Source organism: Anneissia japonica, unplaced genomic scaffold (genome assembly GCF_011630105.1).
Source record: "Anneissia japonica isolate Jap-2015-1 unplaced genomic scaffold, ASM1163010v1 scaffold284695_len391863_cov200, whole genome shotgun sequence".
NCBI classification, from domain to species: domain Eukaryota; kingdom Metazoa; phylum Echinodermata; class Crinoidea; order Comatulida; family Comatulidae; genus Anneissia; species Anneissia japonica.
The window spans coordinates 140,527-165,730 of record NW_022698213.1 but is presented as its reverse complement, the minus strand read 5'-3'; the positions used below and the strand labels follow the sequence as shown (position 1 = coordinate 165,730).

The 25,204-nt window shown below is 32.6% G+C and overlaps 1 protein-coding gene across 1 annotated transcript in view; it reads right to left on the bottom strand.

Annotated features, from left to right (window-relative positions):
• Window positions 1-1,058: 1,058 nt before the first annotated feature.
• The window catches only part of LOC117102440 (FAD-dependent oxidoreductase domain-containing protein 2-like), a 24,898-nt gene continuing 752 nt past the window's right edge, over window positions 1,059-25,204 (bottom strand). Inside the window, exons 2-11 of the mRNA XM_033242701.1 lie at window positions 21,516-22,259; window positions 18,575-18,760; window positions 13,362-13,613; window positions 11,908-12,189; window positions 11,143-11,303; window positions 10,649-10,814; window positions 9,326-9,453; window positions 8,806-8,916; window positions 8,108-8,213; window positions 1,059-2,878 (exon numbers count right to left, since the gene is read on the bottom strand). Coding sequence (XP_033098592.1) covers window positions 2,668-2,878; window positions 8,108-8,213; window positions 8,806-8,916; window positions 9,326-9,453; window positions 10,649-10,814; window positions 11,143-11,303; window positions 11,908-12,189; window positions 13,362-13,613; window positions 18,575-18,760; window positions 21,516-21,898 — 1,986 coding nt within the window. The 5' untranslated portion in view covers window positions 21,899-22,259 and the 3' untranslated portion in view covers window positions 1,059-2,667. The remainder of the gene's footprint in view (window positions 2,879-8,107; window positions 8,214-8,805; window positions 8,917-9,325; window positions 9,454-10,648; window positions 10,815-11,142; window positions 11,304-11,907; window positions 12,190-13,361; window positions 13,614-18,574; window positions 18,761-21,515; window positions 22,260-25,204) is intronic.

The following is a 25,204-nucleotide window of genomic DNA, read 5'->3' as shown; positions in this document are numbered from 1 at the left end:
TTTGAAATTTTTATTTTTAAAAAAGCTAACAAGTCATTTGACTATCAAGCAAAACGAACTTAAAATACAGTATATATATCATGGTACATTAAAATAGCTGTGTCAGTTAAACTGCTCAAACCATTTGAAACTAAACTACTGTATTGCGATATGAATGAGCACTACCAGTATTAGGTGTCCAGAAAAGGTGATGTGGAAACGGCGCTGTCCCACCTGGGTCAATGCATGCTTATTGTGAACAAAATGTACATTTCAGAGAACAAAGCAAATTATTTTGCCGGGGTCTGCAGTTCCCTGGAAGTCGTGGAAGTCTCCCGGAAGCCAGACAGAATCTCCCAGAAGATAACAAATCTCCCACTAATTCATAGTATTTGCATGTTTTTACTATTATATTATCAATTTTCTCGCAGAAGTCAGTGCCAATAATTGGTATTGTTGGTACAGTATCACCATGCACAGAAAAATAAAATCAAATATGTTAAGAAAGCTCATTTAACCATCTCCCGCAAGGGATATTTTTCAACTTGGACCCCTGATTGTAGTTAAGGATGACTGAAGGGCCCAAGCTTTCTTAATGTATGAACGAGCACTATATAACCAGCCATGAATACTCAACACCAGTGGAGTTTCTAGGGGGCTTCCTCCCCCCCACCCGTCGCCCCCAAAAAAATTACGGTCAAGTAGTTAAAAATCACATTTTGCGAATTAGGGGCCATCATGTATAAGAGACAGCCCCCCACCCACACTTCACCTTTGCGGACCCCCATCAGCACCCCCATTTCAAGACTTCTATATACACCACTGCTCAGCACCTCAAAAGATCGTAATTTTCTTTTAGAATCTGCTGCCCTCAATGACAATAAGAATTTTTTAATTTAATTGGATTTACCACACCTCAAGAGAAAATATTTGATGCCTTTGTTTTCAAGCTGATTATCACGTTTCACGTTGACTATCGGTTTTCTGTATGAATCACTTTTTCTGTACCTTAATCATGTTTAATATAAACGAAGTTGATGTTAGATATGTTTTGAATAAAATGCTACTGACACCAGTAATACAGTTTTCCAGAATGGATTTTATTTAAACAACACATTGGCAAGCATAACAAATCTGGAACAATACAATAATAAAGCAATAATTTGTATACAGTATGTACACAATGCTATAAAAATAGGCTTTTTTACAGTCATAATTTACATCGCAAAAACCTATTTTGTACCTGAGCCTTGAGAATATAACTTAAATTTGATATCTAAAGTATCAATGCGGTTATTGATTATTGGCAAAATCTATTTTTAATGGTGTGTTTTATTAAGTTCTTATAAACAAAGAATAAACATTGCAGCTTACTTCAGTAACACTGTACACACTCAAAAGTAAAATTTACACAAACTTCATGAAAATAACACAAACACTAAAAAAAGAAAATTCTACTGACACCAGCAAAAAAAGAAATTATTAGTAAACAATAATATGCAAAAATATTAACTGTCCATAACTATATGTAATCATGTGTCCATAACAATTTATATCACAGATAACTTTGTACCTGATGTAATACTGTAATAAAAATAATAATATATTCATTTCCTCAAATACAGGTGGAGGGATAGAGCCAAGGAGGAACAATGTACAAAATGTTGCTGCCCCAAACACAAGTGATAATAACATTCAATTAGAAAAATACAGCATAGACACCTTGCAATAGTAAAAATGATTTACATGATTTTATTATTATTATCATGTTACTAAAACCTACCTTAAGGGGAACTTAGACAATGAAGAAATTAGAGAACAATAAAAAAAAAACGTTCAGGGGAAAATAACACAAAAGCTATTCCCTTTAAGTTGTCATTATTATTATTATTAATTATTATTATTATTATTATTATTATTATTATTATTATTATTATTATTATTATTATTAGGTGAACTGATGCTGGTGTACCATGTTGACAATACTTACATCAGAAGAGCTCAAACTCCCTTATAAAATAATTAGTGTCACGGTTTGCCATGGACTATTCAGAGAATTATATACATATGCATTGAAATATTAGGCAAGAGTGGCATTTTCATGCTGAAGCATGTAGAAATGTAAATACAGGGTATACTAAGCTTTCTGTCCAGTGATTGCCTAAGGTACGGTGTGTAGCTATTATATTTATTAATCTAAGACCATATTTAATGTCTATGTAAAGCTATTGTTTGTTTTATATACATGATTTGCGGCAATCTATTAATTGAAATAATCTCCATAATAAATATTTATTGGCTATCAATGCCAAGTAAATGATGCATGAATTACATGCTGAGTATACACTGATTAAATACTAATCAATTATAAATTAAATAAATTATGTATTAATTATATAATAATGCATGAAATAGGTGCTAATTATGCACTAAAGTATGCACTAACCTTTGCCCAATCAATTATTTTGTTATATATTTATTTATTTCTTCTTTACTCTGATTAACCTGATCAGTTCAAAAGCATTGTTATCCTCCAGGGCCCAACATTATTAATTGTACACTAACTATTCACAAATTTTTGTTAACCATTGCAAAATAAATTATCTCTATATAATTATTCTCTATTAAGCAATGACCTTAAAATATGGTCTTGTCACAGTGATTTTAAATGTACAGATGGATTGATATTCAACACTGCCACTCCTGACCACATAGGCGTTTTTTGTGGAACATTAACGACTCTGTTCCCGGTAGACCTTGTCCTCGGAGGTAGTACTGGTGACACGTAAGTGGTGCATTACCATACATTAGCAGGCTCTTAAAACAGAAATCATCAAAAAAGTAACGAAGATCTTGACCGACGCAGTTTTCCAGGAACCGCCGCAGAGGCAAAATATGACTGCAAGAAAAAACAATATTAAGAAGCAATATTAGTGAGGTGGAGCAATAGCTGGCACCATGGGCATTATTCTGGCTGTGGATAGAATTCATAAGTTTTATGATTTAAAACTAAATAATAGAGAAGAAAAAAACACAAGTTGCAGAATCTATGAAAGTAAATTACCTATTAAAAGGCCTGGTTATACTTGTAACGATAACATTAACAATAACGATAAAAACCTAAAAATCAATTCTTCATATTGAAAATAAAAGGAATAAAATATGTTTATCGTGTATACAATAACAAAACATTTTGACAATCAATTCAAATGACCTGATAATCAAGGAAAAATGATAAAATCGCTGTTTACTACTACGATTTCATCGTTTTTCCATGATGATGACCTCATTTGAATTGATTTGTCAAAATATTTTTTTATTGTTTACACGATAAATCGTTATCGAATCGTCCTAGTGTAAAAACTTCCCTTATTTTCTATATAAACAATTGCTTTTTAGCTTTTATTGTTATCATTGCAAGTATAAACAGGCCTTCACGATGTTAACACTGGCAACAAATACCTTATAAAAACATGTTAAAAGAGCAAACAGTCTACAGTATGACCACATCCTACATATTTTAACACGGCCATGGAGTAGTCAACCAATCTATGAATTTTTTTCACATTATTGCTGCGAAGCAGCCAATTCATATTCTTGACAGCAATTTGACCTCTGAAAGGTCATTGTTTGTCAAAAAACAACGGCCTAAAGACGACTGAAAAGCGGAGTTTCCTTCTTTCGTTCTGCCGGGTAAAATCAATTACTTTAGGCGACGTTTGTAGACTAACCAACACGTACCAACATCCGCATGTCGCGCTAGCCTTATCCTACTCTAGGCCTAGACTAGCTAGGATGGTATAGGCCTAGCCTTGAAATGACGAAGGTCCCAATGAAAAACAACGTCGCTCCTTGATAGCTAACATTGTCTATTTAACATCACAATAATTCATTATTAGACCTATAGTTGTTTTTTGAATTGTACTCCACAAATCTCAGCCGATACCTCGCACAACTCGTTAACGTCTCGTATCTATTGTCGTAACGTCATGGCTCGCCGGCTCACACTTGTGATGTCTCGCACTTGTGATCAAATAACACGCTGGCTTGCACTTTGGCAACACTCTTTGGCAGTCAACTCGCCCCTAGAAAACCCGCCCTTGGAAACTTGCCCCATAAAAAAATGTACACTTCCTAGACCATGCAGTCTTCAAAATAAAAATTGTAACCTTTGGTAATCAACTACATTTTCCACATACATAGAAATTTTCACCACTATAGACACTTTTTGACAAAAATGAAAAATTATGACTTTGTCGGAGGAAATTGTAAAATAATGTGGCTGAGTTGAGGTGAAAGTGAGCAGACTATATGAAATGAAAGAGATGGGATTTTATACATAAAATAACAAAATCATTAAACTTTTAGTATACCATTTGTTAAAAATATTATCATTCTTATTAATAAATCAATCCATGTTCTTCCTGTAAATCTGTCAAAGTTGGTACATCAATTTCAGAGTGCTAGACTTGATTACCAAACTAATTCAACACCCTTGAAAGAATCTATAAATTTTAATAACTACATTATAAATAGTATACAGTATGTAAAATTTAAAATTTGATTCAAAATATTAAAAAGTGAGATGAGATTTTATACATAACATAATAAAATCATACTTTTAGTACACCATTTGTTAAAAACAGTATCATTCTAGACTTGATTACCAAACTAAGTGCTAACACCACCCTTGACAGAATCTATAAATTTTAATAACTACATTATAAATACTATATGTAAAATTTAAAATTTGATTCAAAATAATAAAAAATTACATGGTAAATCCATCAGATACTGCATCATTAAAAGACAAATTGTCAAAAAAGCAATCTTATCTAATAACATACTCAATAATAATGTTTGTTGGATGACTGTGCAGTTAAGGCTGGGACGCCACAACGTACAGCCATAATATTGAGGCCGGTACAAATGGCATGCTTGCCTATGTTTCTGGTGGTGGAGCAAGTCTTCTTGGATAAAGGCCTATAAACCTTAGTCCCAGTGTCAGGAGCTTAGCCAAAAAACGATATACTGTATGCCGTCCAAAATGCAAGACGAAGAACTTCTTGCGTAGCGACAGCCACAGGGCGTGGCCCCAAGTGGGAGTGGGTTTGCGTACATAAGAAAAAAAATATAAAATTATGACTTTTAGACTGTATTTAAAGGTGTTGAATTTTTTCTTCAAAGGAATAGTTTTGAATGTGTTGTGAGCGACTTAGAACCGTCCATTTTCCAGCGGAGTATAAATGTTTTTAGCACACAAAAAGTGGGCGTTGTAAAGTGAAAGTTTCACAGAGCAAACAATGGTTTAGCCTTTCCTTTTTGGGAATCCCCACCAAATGTTGGTATGAAAATAACGTAAATTCAATCAAAAAATGTTGTTTTATCAAACAAAATTTAATTTAGCTTTAGTTTAATGTAACATTTGATAGATTCAAAGAATATAAAGAATTTGCTAAAGGTAGACCAGGCCCAACTAGGCTAGGCCAAGTTGAGTATGTCAAGCCATCACGGTAAAAGTGGCTGTCCTAAATAATTGTTGGCCGAACAAAAGACGGCCGAACAGCTCATTTGCTAAGCCTTGACCAGTGTACACAATTTAGCTCATGTGCACTATAAAAAAACTCAGTACATCTTTCGAGAAAAGTAGGGAGTTTCCCCAGTGTACTGGTCCATTCAGCCCCTGTTGTGAACAGATGAGAGTAGCTAGTACCAGTTTACCGGGTAGCTCAGACACAAAGAGACCCTTAGGAGAGAAGAAAGTTACTGTAGGAGCTAGTCCACACCTCGAGCAATGTGAGACCATTTCAGTAGAAGGCGCTACATAAATCTAACTATACAGTATTACATTTAATGATGTCTTTTTTTTTTACATTAATCAGAATCTGTTGTGATAAATACAATATCAAATAATTTTAGAGATGCAATACATTCACGAGTGTTTTTAAATTGCGAATTATTTCCAAAAGACTTTCAAAAGAAATAACGCTGATTTATTACTCCAAAAATGCAATCAAGAATTTTAATAAAATCCTTGGACTTACAAAACTTGAAATGTAATACCGTAAAACCTCGAATTAAAGACCTGGGCTTCTTTATTTTGCGAACTTTGGATAGGCTTCTTTTCGGGATGGGTTTTTTTTCAGGGTTACTTTTGCAAAGTAAAGAGGGGGCTTCTTTTGAAAATAAACACTGTAAATTTTGGGAAATACTACCATAAAAAAATACACAGGGCCTCTGTACATCAATCTGTGTCCTGGAGTGTATTTAACCGGCATTAAATCACCTAAACTACTGTTTAAACCAAGCATGTTTTTAATTTATTTTGTTTCTTTGAAATTCATGTACTGTGTATGTACTTTACTATCTCAAAGAAAAGCCCATGCTTTTTTTTAGGCTACTTTTGCAAAATAAAGAAGGGGCTTCAATTTGAGATGGGCTTCTTCTCTAGTTTAAGCCCATCAGGCTTCTATTCAAGGTTTTATGCTAATAATAACACTGATCACAACTGGATGTTAATTTGTCAACTTTCTGATGTACTGCCTTTTCCCATGTTTTGCCCTTACAATGTTTTTTTTTTTTGCACTGAAGAACTAGCTTCACCTTTCTTTTTGAGTTCCTCTCCTTTTTTAAGGAATATAATTCCTATTTTAATGTGACAATTATTTCAATCCAATTAAATTTCCAAATATAATCCTTTCGATTTCCATGTTTATGATATTTTTTTTCATTCATTTTTTCTTGATCATATTTTTCCCAATGTCAATTGTGTACATAATTTTTGTAATTTTGGCCATTTTAATTATTAAATAGTAACTTCGATTTTGTAATTCAATTTGTAAAAATGTAAATCTTTCAACTTTAATTTAACTTTTTAATCATGTAAAAATCATAAAAATCCAGCTTCTGCAATGAATGTGATTTTTAATCAACTTGAACTTGCTCTAGTAAGACACACACACACACACCCACCCGCACCCACACAATCAACATAAATTTTTAAAAATGAGGATACCAAATAAAAGAGTGCAACATGATAATGTATCTTAAGGTCAATGAAGAAATACATGACATATCCTATTACTTCATACAAAATTAATGAATACTTCTAATCTGAAATATGTGAGGGCAGCAAACAATATATATCAAGGTATCTTTCTTCAAAATAACATGGCAGCACAAAGCTGAATTGAAATAATATGCAAATCAAAATATGAATAGAATAGACCTGAATTACAAGATAATATGAAGATTTACAGCATATTTTCGCAAAAATACACATAAAACAAAACAAGATTATAAAACATTAAATTGGAATTAAAAAGCCAAATACGGAAAAAAAATTATTGAAGAATTATTGTTATTATTATTATTATTAATATTACTATTTTGTTATTATTATTCATTATTATTATTGTTGTTACAAAGGGCAGATGAACTCCTCGGAGCCAATGGCCAAACCATGCTTAGTTTAAGGAGTAGGATTAGTTAAGTATCATTATATTTGTATTCTTATTTATGTTAAGCGTATAGAGGTCTTTATGAAATGCGCTCTATAAGTCAACCATTATTATTACTAAAAACTACCTAGAAATTAGAGAACAATTAAAATGAAACGATGTTAAAGGGAAAATAATGCAAAAGATTCCCCTTAACTCCCAGTTAGCGGTAGTTATTATTATTATTATATTATTATCAAAATTATTATTGCTGATTGTAAATTTACGTTATGCTTCCGATAGTCCATGGGTTTAGTTAGCTGAAAGATTTACTATCAGTCAAAATACAGGAAAATACCTCATAAATACTTCATTTAAAAGGATCAAATAAATTATAAAATAAAATTTAAAAAATTAGTTTTCACTGATTTACAGACATTTTACTACAAAAATCCAATTTTAAGGAATTTTGTAGTAAAATGTCTGTGAATCGGTGAACATTTTTTTTTTTATCTATTTCTTGGTGGAAGCTAATAATTCATTTGATTCTTTTATTAATGAGCTATTCAAATTTTGTTTTTATTTTTTAGGTATTTTCCTGTCTTTTGACTAATAGTATATAAAAGTTCATAATAACACTAATTTATCCGCTACCTCATGACCATTTATGAATATTGAGTTAAACCTACCTTAGAGGTGCTGAGAAGTCTGTTAAGAAATCCTCAACAATGTGATGTATCCGCTGTGGAACCGGAAGAATTAAGTTCTTTTCTTTTGCATGCTTCATACCAAATTCTGTAAACAGAAAATAAATATTGTACTAATAATTGTACCACACACAGTACACATTTTACATAAAATAGCAATTTAGAAAAGCATCACTGATACTGTATTTTTATCCATAAAAGATCAAAACTGTTTTAAGGTGTCTACAGGAAATGCATGTTCAGGAGTCTACATATATAAAGTTTCTGTAATGGCCCCAGTACTCCTTTTCAGAGCCCCTTCTTCCCACAAGCAGTTCCTCTACATTTAGACAGCACACCTTCTGTTATTAAACCTTTATAATGCCATTTCTTACTGTCAAACATTTTGAAAACTTTAAGATCTGATGATCACTGTTAAAGTGGTTTGTGTTGTTTAGAGCTTCGGTTAGATGCTGTAGGTTGATCCTATGTCAACCTCTCAGACATGGGAAGGAATTTCTGATATCGCTGGCGGCTTGCTCAAGAACATCAGTTAACAGAAACTCTAAGGAACACTAGCAACTCAATCAGTAATCAGGTGACAGATTTTGATCAACTGTGATCAACGCAATTCAGTATTACGTGTTTTGGTTTAAATTTAAAGTAACTACACTTATTTAGTCAAAAGACTAATTTCTTACCTGTTGGTAATGTACGATAATAATATAGAACTGGGTGAAGAAAATTGGAATTATGTGCTCTACTAGGCTCTCCTGTAGCTCTGTTGGGCCTGAAGACATCATTTCCAACACCTGAAGAATAAAACGCATCATATTGTCAAGAATTATCTGGTTGGTTGCAGCCTCATTAAAAAACCCTAGCACCAGTTCACCTGGTTGATGGCAGCCTCATTCAAAGACTCAAGCACCAGATTGTCTGATTGATAGCAGGTTCATTTAAAGAATTGAGCACCATTAGATCACCTGGTTGATGGCAGCCTCATTCAAAAACTTATGCATCAGACATCTGACTGATAGCAGCTTCATTTAAAGAATTAAGCACCAGTTCACCTGACTAACGGCAGCCTCATTCAGAGACCTAAGCACCAGATCATCCGATTGATGGCAGCTTTATTCAATGACTTGAATACTATAAAAATTAGTATGTGGAAGCAGTTTGACACAGCGGGAACAGTTTGGTTCTCAAATAACAAAATCCTACCTGAATAATCCTTGCCGTACTCCATTGACAAGACAATCACATTGGACCCATTCCTGCCAGTGGATTCTGGAAGCCTGTGCAACATCTGGAGTGGAAATTCTTCAAGGTACTCATATTCAAGGCCATCACTAAGAAGATGAAGGGGAAAAAACATATTAAAGATAATAAAAATAACCTGCCAGTGCTAAATATTTGAATTGTTATTAAAATAAAATGAAAACATTTGTCTTAATGACTCCTTAGGTGTTATTACATTAATGACCTTTTAAAATAAGATATTTATTTATAAAATTAAATGTTTGATGATTTTTTTTAAAGATTACATATCATTGAGATAATAACTTGACTTGTTGTTTTACTCTAACTTCAGATCTTGTGCAATTTTTTACTTAACAGCTCACATTGGATGTTTTATGCTGCCCTCTATATGGATCTACATTCTTATCTGTGTTCAAGTATGAGAGGATTATATGGAGACATAATAAATAGGCTATCATAAATTACAGCATAGACATTGGTATTATTTTTATATTCTCATCTAAAATTTGTGTATGACTCTTGTTTGATGATAGATGATAATGTCATTGATTCAATCTAATTTCATTCATAGAAGCTGATCTTGGTGAGGGGCCGACTCAACATAGAGCTTTAATCAGTACTGATTTGAGCGGCACGCTCACCCATTGTTATGCAGAAAAGGTCTTCTCAGATAAGGACCAGAGGTGTCACCAGGATTTTTCCGACGGGGGGTTCCGAGGTCCCAGACAGGGGTCCACCGTCTCTGACGAAATATAGTGGGCGTGGTCGGGTGTCACTCAGAATCTCTCAAATTTTGGAGTATACTAATATGTAGAAAATACATACATTTTTTTCTCCCCGACGAATTGTGGTTTTTCTTCCCCCCCCCCAACCCCAGATGGTGCCACCCCTGATAAGGACTATAAACCTTTGGCTCAGCATACACGTTAGCCCATGTGCACTTAAAATAATCCAATACATCATTAGAGATGAGTGAGGGACACCCTGTTGTGCTGGTCCTGACAGCCCATGCAATGGATAGATGAGAGTGGCTGGCATTGGTTCACTGAATAGTACGGACACAAAGTGACTCTCAGGGGCGGAGAAAATCTCTGGTCCATGCACTGAGTGCCATGAGTGTCATGTTCGATGGATACCAGTGCTTACAGATGTACATTATTAATTTAAAGAATGGATCAACTGGCTCAATAAATATTACAGAAAAAATGAACCGGATGAAGGTGCTATGATGTCTCTACACATCCTAATCCTGATATTACCAAGTATTACTGAAACGTAACTAACTTGTGAAGAATTATGATATCTCCAAGTTGGCTGAACATTTGGTAGATCCCAGATCCTTCGTTTGCACGTTTAATGATGTGGTTGATCAATTCAGTGATTGGTTGATGGACAGATGGCCAAGGAATACTATGGTAACGATATTCTAGAAGATGGTGCAATGCTTGAGCTGAATGAGGAAAATATTGAAAAAGAATTAATAAGCGTAATTGCTGAGTAAAAGAAGAAGAAAAGAAGTAAATGAGCAATCACACATCTGCCATGGGCTTGCGTCCTTGGGCAAGGCACTTTACCTTTCACCTATGGTTGTCTCTCTCTACTCAGGAGTACTAATGGGTACCTGGTAGGTTCAGACACAAAATGCACTGATTACAGCTACAACATTATGGAATTTTCCCCAGTGAGCTGAGTATGTGTTCCCTATGTGCTTGATCCAATGACGGGAGGTAATGATATGAAGCGCTTAGGGGCCTTGTTGAATAGAAAAAGAGGCTTACCTGTGTAACGGAATCCATGGATAAATCCACCGGCAGATTTCTTATGATCAAGGCTGTGGGATGATGTCCCTGCAATGAACATGTCAGAAACATTTTCTACTTCATAGGCTGCATTGATTGCAGGGTACTTGCCAGAGGTTGTTGCCTCTGGCCTGGCATTTCTATAAAAAACATTAAAATTAATATATAATTAATTACAAAAAATTAGAAAAAAAAAGATACTTGCTTCCAATTCAAAGCTCCCGAATTTAAATTTTGATGAGGATGATGATGATGATTAATAATAATAATAATGTTGATGATGATTATGATGAGGATAATAATCATGAGCATGATAATGATTATGATGATGTTGATACTGATTTATGATGTTGATGATGATGATGATGATGAGGATGATGATTAGGATGAGAACGATGAGGGTAACAATAATTATGATACTGATATGATGATATTAATGAGGAGGATGATGATGATGACATTGATGACAATGATGATGATAATGATGATGATGCCATTAATGATGAGGAGGAGGAGGATTATGATTACATTAATGATAATGAAGATGGTGATGAGTGTGATGGTGCTGATAATTCTTGGTGATGATTATATCACCAAATACTGAATGCTTTACTTGTTTACAGTTATCAAAACATACAACGATAATAATTTGTCTTGAAGACAAACAAATAATTAATAATAATGATGATGACAATAATAATTATAATGCTGTTGACTAAGAAAACATCCACTAACGTAACTTACGGCTGAAAAATATCAAAATCATAAACGAATCCAAGACAACGTATAACATAATCGTAGCCATCCCTCAGAGGGAAATTGTCCGGTATGGAATTCCGGACAGATTTGTAGAATGAATCATTGACTATTGAATGGTTAAAGCCGAGTTCAAGCTCGTCCTTAATCGCAACAATCAATTTTCCATTTTTCTCATTCTTCAAGACAGCAACTTCATTTACATCTGCCTCTATGATACCATCAAGTGACTTTAACTGGTAAGTATCCAGAATGCCGTTGTTTACAGCCCTGAAAAAAAAGAAAACAAGAATCACTATGTAATGCAAATTATTTATTTATAGTTTATCTACCTGTATCCTTCACAATGCAGTGATGTGCTATAGTATAATCACGTTGAATCTCAAAAAGTCTCTGTCTCTTTTCAGAGTTACTGTCTTTTTGTTCATTGCTTTTTTACTTGTAGAGAATGAATCAAAATTAGACTCCCAAGAAAACTTGCTTAAATCAAAACCCTAAGCACGTTATTTTTGTGTTTCTCTGGTCACTTGATACAAAAGTGTATACTCGCATATAAGGCGACATGAGTAAAAGACGACCTTTCCAGTTTGAAAAGATTTTTGGACAATATTTGTATGTCTGGCGTATAAGTAAACACCCCCCCCCCCAACCCATTTCACCGTCAGTATTCCTACATTTTGCTACTCTTTAAGGTCTTAATAATACATCTAGCTGGCTAGAAATTAAGTCAATTGTAGGAATATTCTTCCACATAACACAGTAAGTAGCTTCATTTAGTAGTAAATTTGTGCTATTTTAACCCTCGTATTATATGTGAGAATATACGGTAGTATATATTCCATTTATAAATAGAGTATTGAATTTTATTCTAATTCATCCATACTCTACCTAGTAAGTGCCTTGCCTAAGACTAGAATACAATACCTCTTATCACCACTACAGATATAACAATAAACTTTCTCCAGATAATATTATCAAATAAGAGTAGTCATCAACAACATAAGTAAGTAACTTTATTGCTTCTCTTTTATAACAGAGGCACAACCGTAAAGATGTGCAACAATAACAAAATCAGTAAAAACTTAATTACGGTGATAAAATATAGCAAGAAAATATAAGTAAGTAGGTTAATACATACACTTATACACACACACATACATACATACATATACACATACACACATATACACATATATACATATATATACACACATACACATGTATACATATACATATATACATACATACACACACAATACATACATGCATATACGCACACATACACCCGACACACACATATTCACACATACATACTGTACATACATATACACATACATACACAAACACATATATATATACATATAACAGAGTAAATATTGTAAATTTAATTCAATAACATTAAAACCCGACATATTAGTCTTGCAATAGACACATAAACATACCTCAAATCCCCAACGTAATGTGTCTCCCAGGCCATCTTAACCCTCGACCTTGACAGCATGTGAATCACGTTCGTTGACCCAAGAATATGATCAGCTGTTTCAAATGCTGAGTTCCCCCTTCCCAAAATCATCACAGACTTTCCTTCAAAGTCATCTGTATCCAATGACATATCATCGTATTTATTGGTATGCTCCATGCCAAAGAATTCCGGGTTGTTGGGAGTTCCAATGCCAGTTCCCATGATCAGAATTCTGTAATGAAAATTAAAGATAATTTATACTTAAATTTTATCATTCGAATGCTGAAGAGCAGTCTAATTTTGAAGAAATATTAAGGTGATCGGGCTATACATTTAGATATGGAACAATAGGAAACTATTATTTTGCTTTTTTTTTTAACATTCTTTATTCAATTCAATGGATTTATTGTGAAAATATGACTTATAGTATTACCATTATCGTGCATGCCGCAACTCGAAAATGGTAGGAGTTAAAAACCCTAAAGTTAATGAACAGAATTTATGGATTATCTTATCATCCTTTAATCATTGTAATTAAGCTTCATCGCTCTAGTAATAATGTAATGAATGTTTTTGTATGTGAAATTTTAATGGAAATAAACTGCAAGTATTAAGTCTAAATAATATGATCTATAAATTACTATAAGGTTCCTTATGACATGTAGCCAACGGTAGTGGAGTTTTTGATGTGAACTGAATACGTTCCTCTGCAATGTTTTAAAAATCAATATGGCTTTAAACCTTTTAGGAGTAGAGTAGTTTCACAGCATATACCATGCTAAAGCTATGGGAAGCCACATCTATTATGAGCCATAAGGAAGTGAATTTTTGTAAAACTAGGCCAAAAAAAACCAAAAAACTATTGTGTTGCAGAAACTCAAAACCATTCAGTTGGCCAGGATTATTATTTTTTTACTCTCTATTATACAAGGATTCATGAAAAACCACAACTCAGCCCATATATTTTAGCTGATAAAATGGTTTACCATGGGCTAAAATGGGTTGATTAGATTTATTCAGCTTTTAATAGTAACTAATTAAAGGTTCAAAAGTGCCCTCTCAATTATCACATGTAATAATAAGTATTTTGAACATTGTCAAAAAAAACCAACTCATTCAAGATTTTCTGTCGGTTGGCTTAGAAACACTAAGTTTGTTTTTTTTTTGGCCTTATGGGATGTTCTATGCAGTGTTCTCCCAATTGTCCATATTGAGCTACAGTAGCTAAGCGTAAGCAACGTGAGGTATTTCCACTTTTAAGTGGAGCAAAATGGCTTCAAAAAACAATACATAATCATAGCCTAGGCCTGGACTGTTCATTTATTGAAAAAAGGCCAGCCTTAGTTAGGCTACCTAGGTCTAATATGTGTATTTTTTTTAAATCTACCAACACACAATTTTTACTGGTTGGTCAGTTATATTTACTGGTAAAATTGACAGCTAAAATGGCTTCGGGAGAACAACGCTATGTGACTAATAGAAACTAAACACTGCTAACTTATATAGGCTATGTGCACACATACCATCTAATGGTAAGCAGGATGTAAACTAGCAACATACGCGCTCACAGTTGCATTCATACAAGAAAATCCCAGATCCAGATATCAAGAAGATGATGGTGGGATAACTGGCCTATAGGAAATTGGAAATGCGTACGTCTGATTCGTTAATGATAGAAATCAGATCAACTTGCTATTCCGATAGAGCGTGCTAACTGATAGCGTATCCTCTTCCTGAGAACATTTAGAGCTAAGTGATCGGACGTTCTCACACGTGTGCCAATGATTCGGGCAAACAGTTAGCTCCCGACCTGGATATTAAGTCTTAGTGTGAACCTAATCAAAGAATTAAACCCAAGATCCTATAAATAAAAGGCAAGTACTTTTCCATATTAACCACTCTGCAAATATTGCTATATCATACACATATTGTACCACTTGTAAAGAGTGAGGTGTTATTCACATACAAAACCTATAGTTTACGCATGATCAGTTCAAGTTAAATTATATTCTGTTATTGCATTTCTCTGCAGTTTGTTTTTAAATTCAATTAATTTAATGGCTAGTGTGGGTTTTCATTGTTGTATTGGGCACATGATCAATATAATTGATTAAATATATTATATATATCCATTGATATGATATTAATATCAAATATTAGCACACACACAGTTAGCCACTTTCGTTTTTATGACACAATTAATAACTAATAAATTTCAGTATACTATTATCACTTCACAAAAAGAACCATTTTGTAGCCTTTGACTCATTTCAGTGCTAAATGTTAATAAATAGTACAGTAAATAAAAAGCTAGTCTGCATATAAGTATTGGTAACTGAATAGTACTGTTTTAGCAAATTAAATAGTGGTAATAACCATAATAGTTGTATTGATAATTGATACAGATACGGACAAAACACAGGAAATTACAACGTCGCAATGATGTTATTGTTCTCAAAAACATGATACAATTTGCTTTTATTTCCAATTCTCTCAAAATACCATTCTTTGACCAAAACTGTATGCCCATATTTAGTCATGATGTGCCTATATATGGTCATGTGATGTAATGGTGTAGCGCCTTGCTTGATGCCGATTGGATTTAACCTGTCCCTTGCTGAAGGCAATAAAAAAAATTGAGACTACTGCAGTGGAATCACAAAAAAAGCTAATAATAGTGTATGCCAACCAAATTTTAACTTATACCCCTGGATCCTACTATTGAGCATAATTTTTTCTAGTACTGTACATCAGTGTCGAATTCCTCTAAATTATTAAATTCAACGACATCAAGAATGAGAAATCGAAACTACAGCTGTAGCCTCAGCAAATGCATGCCGCATACACGATATCCACTATCTACAGCTGTAGCCTCAGCAAATGGTCATCAACAACATGATGCCGCATACATGATATCCACTATCTACAGTTGTCATGGAAACCACACATATAGCTGTCTCATTTATCAACCAAAACCAATAAAGTAGCTTCACTCAACTCTCAGACTTATATCACATGACCAACACTATCACTTACATGACCGTGCAACATCTAATATCACTTTACAGAACATTTTCAACGCTGCATAATGACACTCAGTGATTACTAGGAGTGATCATTCCAATTTCAATCTAGGGGGTTTTTGAGTTTAATGTGGATCTGCAAAGGAGTGGATTTTTTTGAAGGTAGATTACTGTGATTTTACATAGTACTAGACTTCTCCAGTTCGTAAAATGCATTTCCATCTATGTCTTCAGATTTCTGTAGCACATAATAACTTGCCTTTAGTGCTCAAAACTGCATTTACATTTGTGAATGGATGAATTTATTCGGTGTAAACACAAAGGATAACCCACGAATGTCTAAAGAAGACTTATTTCCAGTGGGATTTTTCTGGTGGTGATTGAGCAGTTAACCAGGAGACAATCCCCTACTCTATCCCAAATAATGTACAGCGTTCTTTAACATGCACACAGGCCATGATGAACACAGGACCAACAGCTTAAACATCTCATCCGACAGACGGTGCGCTATCACAATTTGCATATTAGCCCTCCAGCTGAAACAGAAGGAGAGCAGCGATGGGAATGAGGATTTATGGGTAACTTTTCAGGACGATCGGGTCCACTTTCAAATGGGCCCGATTGAGCTGGCCCGATTTTCTGTAATTTTATGTGGAATTTCAAACAAACAGGATTTAGATTTACGGACCACTTTTCCTTAGTTTTCACAATAATTTATCATTAATTTGACTTGTATGAGTTGTCTAGGCTCAATTTGAAAAGGGCATTTGTTATTTGTTCTGGACTATCTATATGGGTCTAGGCCTATGATAAATTTCTGTAATATTTTGTCTATTTCCGTACGTCCCTTAATTAGGCAAAATTTCCGTAGAAAATAGGCCATAGTACTTGAGAAGTTTACATATACAGTAGTTAATACTGCAACTATCTGTTTATTAAAGTAAATAAGATAAGATACTAGATTGTTTGTCAGCGGCTACAGTAGACGAAAAATGAGAAGCTGTGAATTTGCAGAAGATGGGTTTTCCCCGGAGATTTTTGCATGCTCGAGAGAGTTGATTGTAAATTAAAACTTAATTGCAAATTAAAGTTGTAGAAACTACAGCACACTGGTACATCAATTAAATTAACCTGTATGACACCCTCACTTTTACTTGTGATAGTTTACATATTGAGGACCACTGCAATAACAACATGTTTACAGAAACAAATTAAATGATCTAATAATCTGTATGTCACAATTGATATAATTAAAGCCATCTCTGTAGATAAAAATACTTGATGTGTAGGTGTATTACAAATGTTTTTAAAGCAGGTGTTCGACTGAAAGATGAACGAGTTTAAAAAAACACACAATCAATACTGTGCTGGAACATTGTTTAGCTCAAATGTTACTACAACAAGTCACTACAAAATTAATTAAATACCCTTTACGTTCGTTTCATCATTCGTCTGATTTATATTATTTGTATACTCAACACTTTATTCATAAAAAGCTATAGTACGCAAACTGTTTGTTCTTCAATACTACACAAAAAAAATTGTTTAACTCAAGGACTACAATGGTACTGCAACAAGTCACTACAAAATTAATTAAATACCTTTTACATTCATCTCATCATTTGTCTAATTTGTTTACTTGACAGCTTATAAAAAGCTATACTGTTGTATAAATATGCATAGTTGTTCAATACTATAATGTTCAGGGAGTTAAATTTTAAAAAATACTGTCAACATTATCAACTGTAATAGTAAGACTATGTGTTTGTGTAGGTGATATTACTTGGTCTGTTGATATTAGTGTTAATACTGTATTTTCATATTTTAGATTTTAATTTTTTTGATAAATTTACAACTTTGACCAAGAAATCTATAAATAGTGAAAAGTCACCAATATTCAGGACCCATTAGCTAGGTTAATGGTTCAATTATCAAACAATCTCTTGCTACTGGGTTTAATTAAAAGTTACAATAGTGCACCGTCTTTCGAATGAGACGTGTCATAGGTCCTGGGTGCATTATGGCCTATGTGACTTGACAAGTCTTTTGTGGGTTATCCTTGGTGTTTACACCAAAAAAAATAATCCATCCATTCCTCCAAAAAGACAAATTTTATTTATTTAGTATTTTTATTTAAATAAATAAGTAAAAATCCATTTTTGTAGCTTACTTGCAAGAGAAGGTGGATCCATTTTGACCATCCATCAAGAATATCTCCTCACCATCTTCTGCAGTCTGCTTCCTGATGTTACTTATTCTTGTGTTATACTGAACATTAAGTTGCAGCTTGCGTGTATAATCATTTAAATACTTAACATAAGCATCTGCTTGAGGGAAGAAATCTTTGGAATAGTATCTGAAAAAAGAAACATCAAAATATTACAAGAACTTTTTAATACTTACAATATAGAAAACAGATGTATGGTACTGTAAGACGACAGTCTATTGAGATTTTCATATATTCTTTAAAATAAAAACTTCAGAAAAAATAGTCCTACAAAATGTACCTACAGTACTATATATAAAAAGAACTAAAGTCATCAGCCAGTGGCAAAAAGAGAACTACATTAACTATCAAGTGGATTACCTAACAAAAAGATGTTGACAATGATGAATGATGATGCTAATAACGAGGATGATAATCTATCAAACCTCTTCAATTTTAAATTAAATCATTATTGCTAGATCTTTTAAACATTTCTATTCCTCTATATAATAAAGTACCATAGTCGTGTCGTCACAACGCCAGGTAGCGCCCTCTGTTGCCAACCAGATGTTGGTTACCGTTCATTACGCCTGAATGACTTCATAGGCTTTTTGGTAGGCATTTTAAAATCTAATATTTCACCATTAAAATGTACTAAAAACACAAAAACTCAAATTATATTAGTGATCGAACACACATTTAATCAATTAAAATTTACAAAGAAAAACTAAGATACAACATCTTAAAAATTACGTTAGAAATTGGGATCAATGGTTTGTCAGTAGATAAAATGGCATCTGGTTGAACACATTTTGCAACGATAACAACGGAGTAGTATCACATGGTATCGTGATGTAAAATGTCAGTACTCTATAACTAAAACTTGCAGTATTGTACACAGTACATGAGATTTGCAAAAATGTGGAGGGATAGTACTACTACTGTACAGTACTACAGTATGTTTTTCCTGCTTCCTACCATTGTATCCATACTGTTCCATTAAAAGCTTATATTCTGAGAGCATGTCCTAATCCTTTACAAGATTATTAAAATCGTTTGTGACAACCACAGAATCAATTTAGAATCCGTAATGAAAAATCATTTAAGAAAAAAAACTGAAGCTAAATCAGATGGAGTATACGTAAATAAAGGCTAAAACCACTGACGTAATTAATTTAAATCATAAATATTAATGTGATAAACCAACCTACAGTACAGATCCGTTAAACATAGTCACACTTTAGTTTGTATGATTGATTAGGCGAGACTAATTTTTTAAACGTTAATAATAGGTTAACTTTAGTTTTGAAAAATGTTTCTTTGCTTATCTGATGTGAATAATTAATTCAACTTGCCCATAAATTGTTGGAAATTATTTGTATGTTTACAAGTATACTATATAATATTTATTATATTTTTATTTTTTATTCATTTTTTAATTTCAAGTTATATACTTCATTTTCTATTTAATTTTTCTTGTTTAATTGAATTGAGCACATAGGAGTATACCATACTGGCACCTTACAGTACTGTGGAGACAATGGGTACAGCAACCAACTGGCAATTCAAAGGTACTAGGTTCAAATCCTAATTTGGGCAATGTTTTTTAATATGTTGTGCATCTGTTGAGGACAAGACCAGAAATTAACAACTTGAGTTTGAATATTGATATAGATAACAAAGATAGATACAAAAATTAATACAGTTTAGAATGAAAGATTTGTATAGTACTGTAATTGTATAATTGTATGATGCAGGCTTTTCAGGCATTACACAGTTTTTCCTCCCTTAAAAATGTTGACAATAGATATGTACCAGAGGGTGTCCAAAGATTATGTGTATATTGTATACTTTAGAAACACATCATCACTTCCTTTGCAAATTGTATAATATTTCATGTTACTGTACAGTGATAATATGCATCGCTGGAAAAAAATAAATAAATAATTGGTAAACACCTTTTGGGGCAAAAAATTATATAAATTCAGAAATTGGATTAAAAAAGGAAGAGTGCATATTCATGTGATGCCTACCTATACTGAAGCATGGATTGAATCAAAAACATAAACACAAGACACCTGTTCTTTTTAGCATATTAAATAGGAATCTAAAGTACTGCATACTTCATTGACAAGCAGCAACACAGGAAATTGCTATAAGCAATTGTTTCCTAGCACCAATGTAAACACACATTTATGCTAGCTCCCGATTATGAAGAGGTTCATACAAGGAAACATGCTATGTACTACTACATATGTAAACAAGGAACTTCACTCAATACTGTACTGTGCTACAAGGAAGTTTAGATTTAAAATACTGTAATATTAAATACTACTGCCATAGTGCTTTGTACAACAAATACAAACAAAAAATACATAAACAGGTACAGCATACTGTAACTGTTCATCCTAGGGATGGTCAACAGGAGGTAGGACCCCCTCTCCCACAAAATAAGGAAAAAAGAGAAGAAAAAGAAGGAAGCAGTTTTACAAAACTTTTGGTTAAAATTTCTTGTACCAGTGTCTATCATACAAGTATAATTTCTAAACAAAATTCTTAAGCAAAAAAATCCCAAATGGCAATGGCAGTAGCAATAACTGAAGTGCATGTGATCAGCAGTGGATTCAAAGAGATGGTGGGGGGCAGCCAGCCTGGCCCTTCACCCCCCCCCCCACCTCCACCATCACAAAAAAAAAAAAAAAATCCGGCCACATGTAGCATAATCCTATATTTTCTTACCTCAGCCAAAACAATGGTGCGGCTAAGGTTGTGATTATTCGCTCCCTGAACCCCTCTATTTCAAATTCCTGGATCTGCACACTGGTGATGTGCATTTTACAAAAGATTATTAACAGCAAGTAATGAGTTCTTAGAACTATTTTAAAAGTTGATGAAATCTACTCACCTCATTTGGAGTGTCTCATCATCGCTAATCAGTGAGTTCCAATCGTGTCGAAAGTTAAACTCTTTGTTCGTTTTACCGGTGTGCCGTTTATTGATGCTAATTAGTTTACGATGGCGAGGATAATCAACAAAAAATGCTCCGCTTATGTCCTTCTGCTCAAATATAACATATTCTCGTTCAGCACGTTCCAGAAAATAACCCATCTGTAGCCCGCCTGGGCCAGCTCCCACAATGCAATATTGTTTATGTCCGACAATCACATTGTTATTATTTTCAACGGACAATATACATTTCGAATGAATTGTTAAAAGAACTATAAAAAATCCATATATTAGTTGAGACATCTTGGTATTCTTATACACAAATTTAACCTCTTGCTTCATTACAAGCCAGTGTAAAAAATAGGTATTCAAAATAAACAGTTAACAGTCATAATGCACTGACACTTCTACAGTACTGTATGTATGTCCATGAGGAATGCTCTTTGTTAGATTCAAAATCATTAACATAGCTCCACCCCTTTTACAACAAGGCATCATTATTGGTGGATTTTAATCACATAATTCCAAGTTTCCACTGAAAATCTAAATTGATACGATGATATTGGTTGTAATTATCAGTATCTGCCAAAAATATTCTTATATGTTAGAAATATCACTGATTCTTAGCTTGCAGATGTTTCTACTGCTTGAACTGCTACCATAAACCACCCACTGGTTTTCTAATGAATGTTTAGTCTTAAATCTGTAATTAAAAAAAATAATAAGAGATTAAACCACGGGCAATATTGAGCACAGTATTCTGATGAAATATTACCATACATCAAATACACTCAGCTATAGCAATCTATTCGAAGCTATCGTATATGGCACCTATAGCGAAATAGTCAACTGTTAATTACCAGATAGATAAAAATGAGATGACGCAAGCAAGAGCATACGGTGCATGTAGTGTGTGTGTAACTGATACTTATTACTGTGCAATCAAATAACAATGCTAACTTTAAAACACCTTCACAACCATTTCTTTTAAGTTTTATTAACCCCCCATTTCATCCATGATTCTTATCGCTTATTTTTAATTTGCAATGAATGTTTTTGTAAATGTAAATTTTTTGATGTGAATTTTGACCTGTTATATTACACTACAGTAAAAAAAAAGTTATTTAATTTTGAAGCACTTGGGCTTAGTCACTTGTGAAATCATAAAACAAATATTAGCCTATTGTGCTTTAATTTAATTTCAACCATACATTAAATATATTGTTGAAACTTTTAATTGAACAATATTGTACTGTTGACTCAAATTCTGACATTGAACTGGAATATATTCATAATTCAAAATAAAACCAACTAAATATACAGTGACAACTATTTTTGGCTAATAAAGATAAAATGATTTCTATTGACCTCTGCTTGGTTGAATATTAAGTGATTGCAAGACATGTTTTAATTTGCTTTGTCTAGTGTTTTTGTGTGTGAAGTTTTCCTTTCCTGGTACACACCCCTAAGCAGAGAAGCTTTTACACTTTAAATTTTTGAGTTAGCCTTGGCCGTGAAGCGCTTGTTTTCAGATAGTTTATCCATACAAACAGTCAGGCTCAATCCAACAAAAATCAAATGAGAGATATAGTGCACTACATACGGCCCAATAAAAAAAATGTTTAGTTTATCACCCCCGTGCACATGTGTTCTATGGGAATATGACCGGTTGAGCCGCCGACAAGTTGAGCCGCCGGTAATTTCTATGGAACGCCAAGCGCGTCTCTCAGTGAATGTAGTCGGCTTGCCGATGTCATCAGTGAATGAAACCCCCGGATACCAGCTACATATTCATCCCACAGTCTTGTCAGTCGTTGATTTGCTCGTATTGCCGTTCGTGATGCATAATTGTGTAATTGAAAATTAGAATTTTAAATATTTTTATGTACTACATTTTTATAAAAATATACGAAGTTGTATAATTGCAAAATCGTATTAAAAATGTAATTTTATGTACTACATTTTTATACAAATAAATGAAGTTGTATAATTGCAAAATAGTATTAAAAATGTGTTTATTTACGTTTGGTTTGCGGCGTATTTCAATTAACTTATTCGTTATTTGTACTATTTTGTTAAATTATTTAATTAAATTATTTATTATATATAAGTTTAACAAATAGTACAAAAATAAAAATATATAAATTATAAAACCATAGTAAATACTGTATAATACCGTAGACCTAACACATTTAAATTTATTGTTTATAGTCATGCAAAATCATATTAAAAATGTAATTTGTATTTGTACTATTTTGTTAAATTATTTAATTAAATTATATATTATATATAAGTTTAACAAATAGTACAAAATTAAAAATATATAAATTATAAAACCATAGTAAATACTGTATAATAACGTAGACCTAACACATTTAAATTTATTGTTTATAGTCATGCAAAATCATATTAAAAATGTAATTTGTATTTGTACTATTTTGTTAAATTATTTAATTAAATTATTTATTATATATAAGTTTAACAAATAGTACAAAAATAAAAATATATAAATTATAAAACCATAGTAAATACTGTATAAAAACGTAGACCTAACACATTTAAATTTATTGTTTATAGTCATGCAAAATCATATTAAAAATGTAATAACTTGATTATTTTTTACGTTTGATTTGCGGCGTATTTCAGTTAACTTATTCGTTATTTGTACTATTTTTAAATTATTTAATTAAATTATTTATTATATATAAGTTTAACAAATAGTACAAAAATAAAAAGTTTATAAATTACAAAACCATAGTAAATACTGTATAATAACATAGGCCTAACACATTTAAATTTATTATTTATTATTCATGCAAAATCGTATTAAAAATGTAATAACTTGATTATTTTTTACGTTTGGTTTGCGGCGTATTTCAATTTAACTTATTCGTTATTTGTACTATTTTGTTAAATTATTTAATTAAATTATATTTATTATATATCATTATATATAATAAATGATAAGAATGTATGGAGTTTTTTTTTTACTATCTGGCAAGCCGACTAAATTAGACAGATGACTATAAACAATAAATTTAAATGTGTTAGGCCTATGTCAATATATTTACTATGGTTTTGTAATTTATATACTTTTTATTTTTGTACTATTTGTTAAACTTATATATAATAAATGATAAGAATGTATGGAGTTTTTTTTTTACTATCTGGCAAGCTGACTGAGCAAATACTCACAAAATATAAATTAAAACGATAGAAAGAACAAGTAAACAAATTGAAATACGTCCCAAAAATATTTAATAAATCAGTGCAAAAACCGAGTATTAAATAAATTGAAATAATTAAGTAAATAAACTGAAATACATCCCAAACGACAGTACAGTACCAAGAAAGAATAAGTTAATTGAAATACGCCGTAATTAACGCACTACATTCACTGAGAGACGCGCTTGGTGTTCCATAGAAATGACCGGCGGCTCAACTTGTCGGCGGCTCAACCAGTCATAATCCGTTCTATGGTACTGAAAAAAAAATAAATAAATAAAAAAAAATAATTTTTTTTTTTAATTCATTTATTTTATTAAATAGTTTGTAGATACTGTTTGCATTATCTAAATCATGTTTTACTTTGAATATCAATGCACCAGCAAACAACCCAAGGGTGATATTTGGCTTTAGCAAAATAAA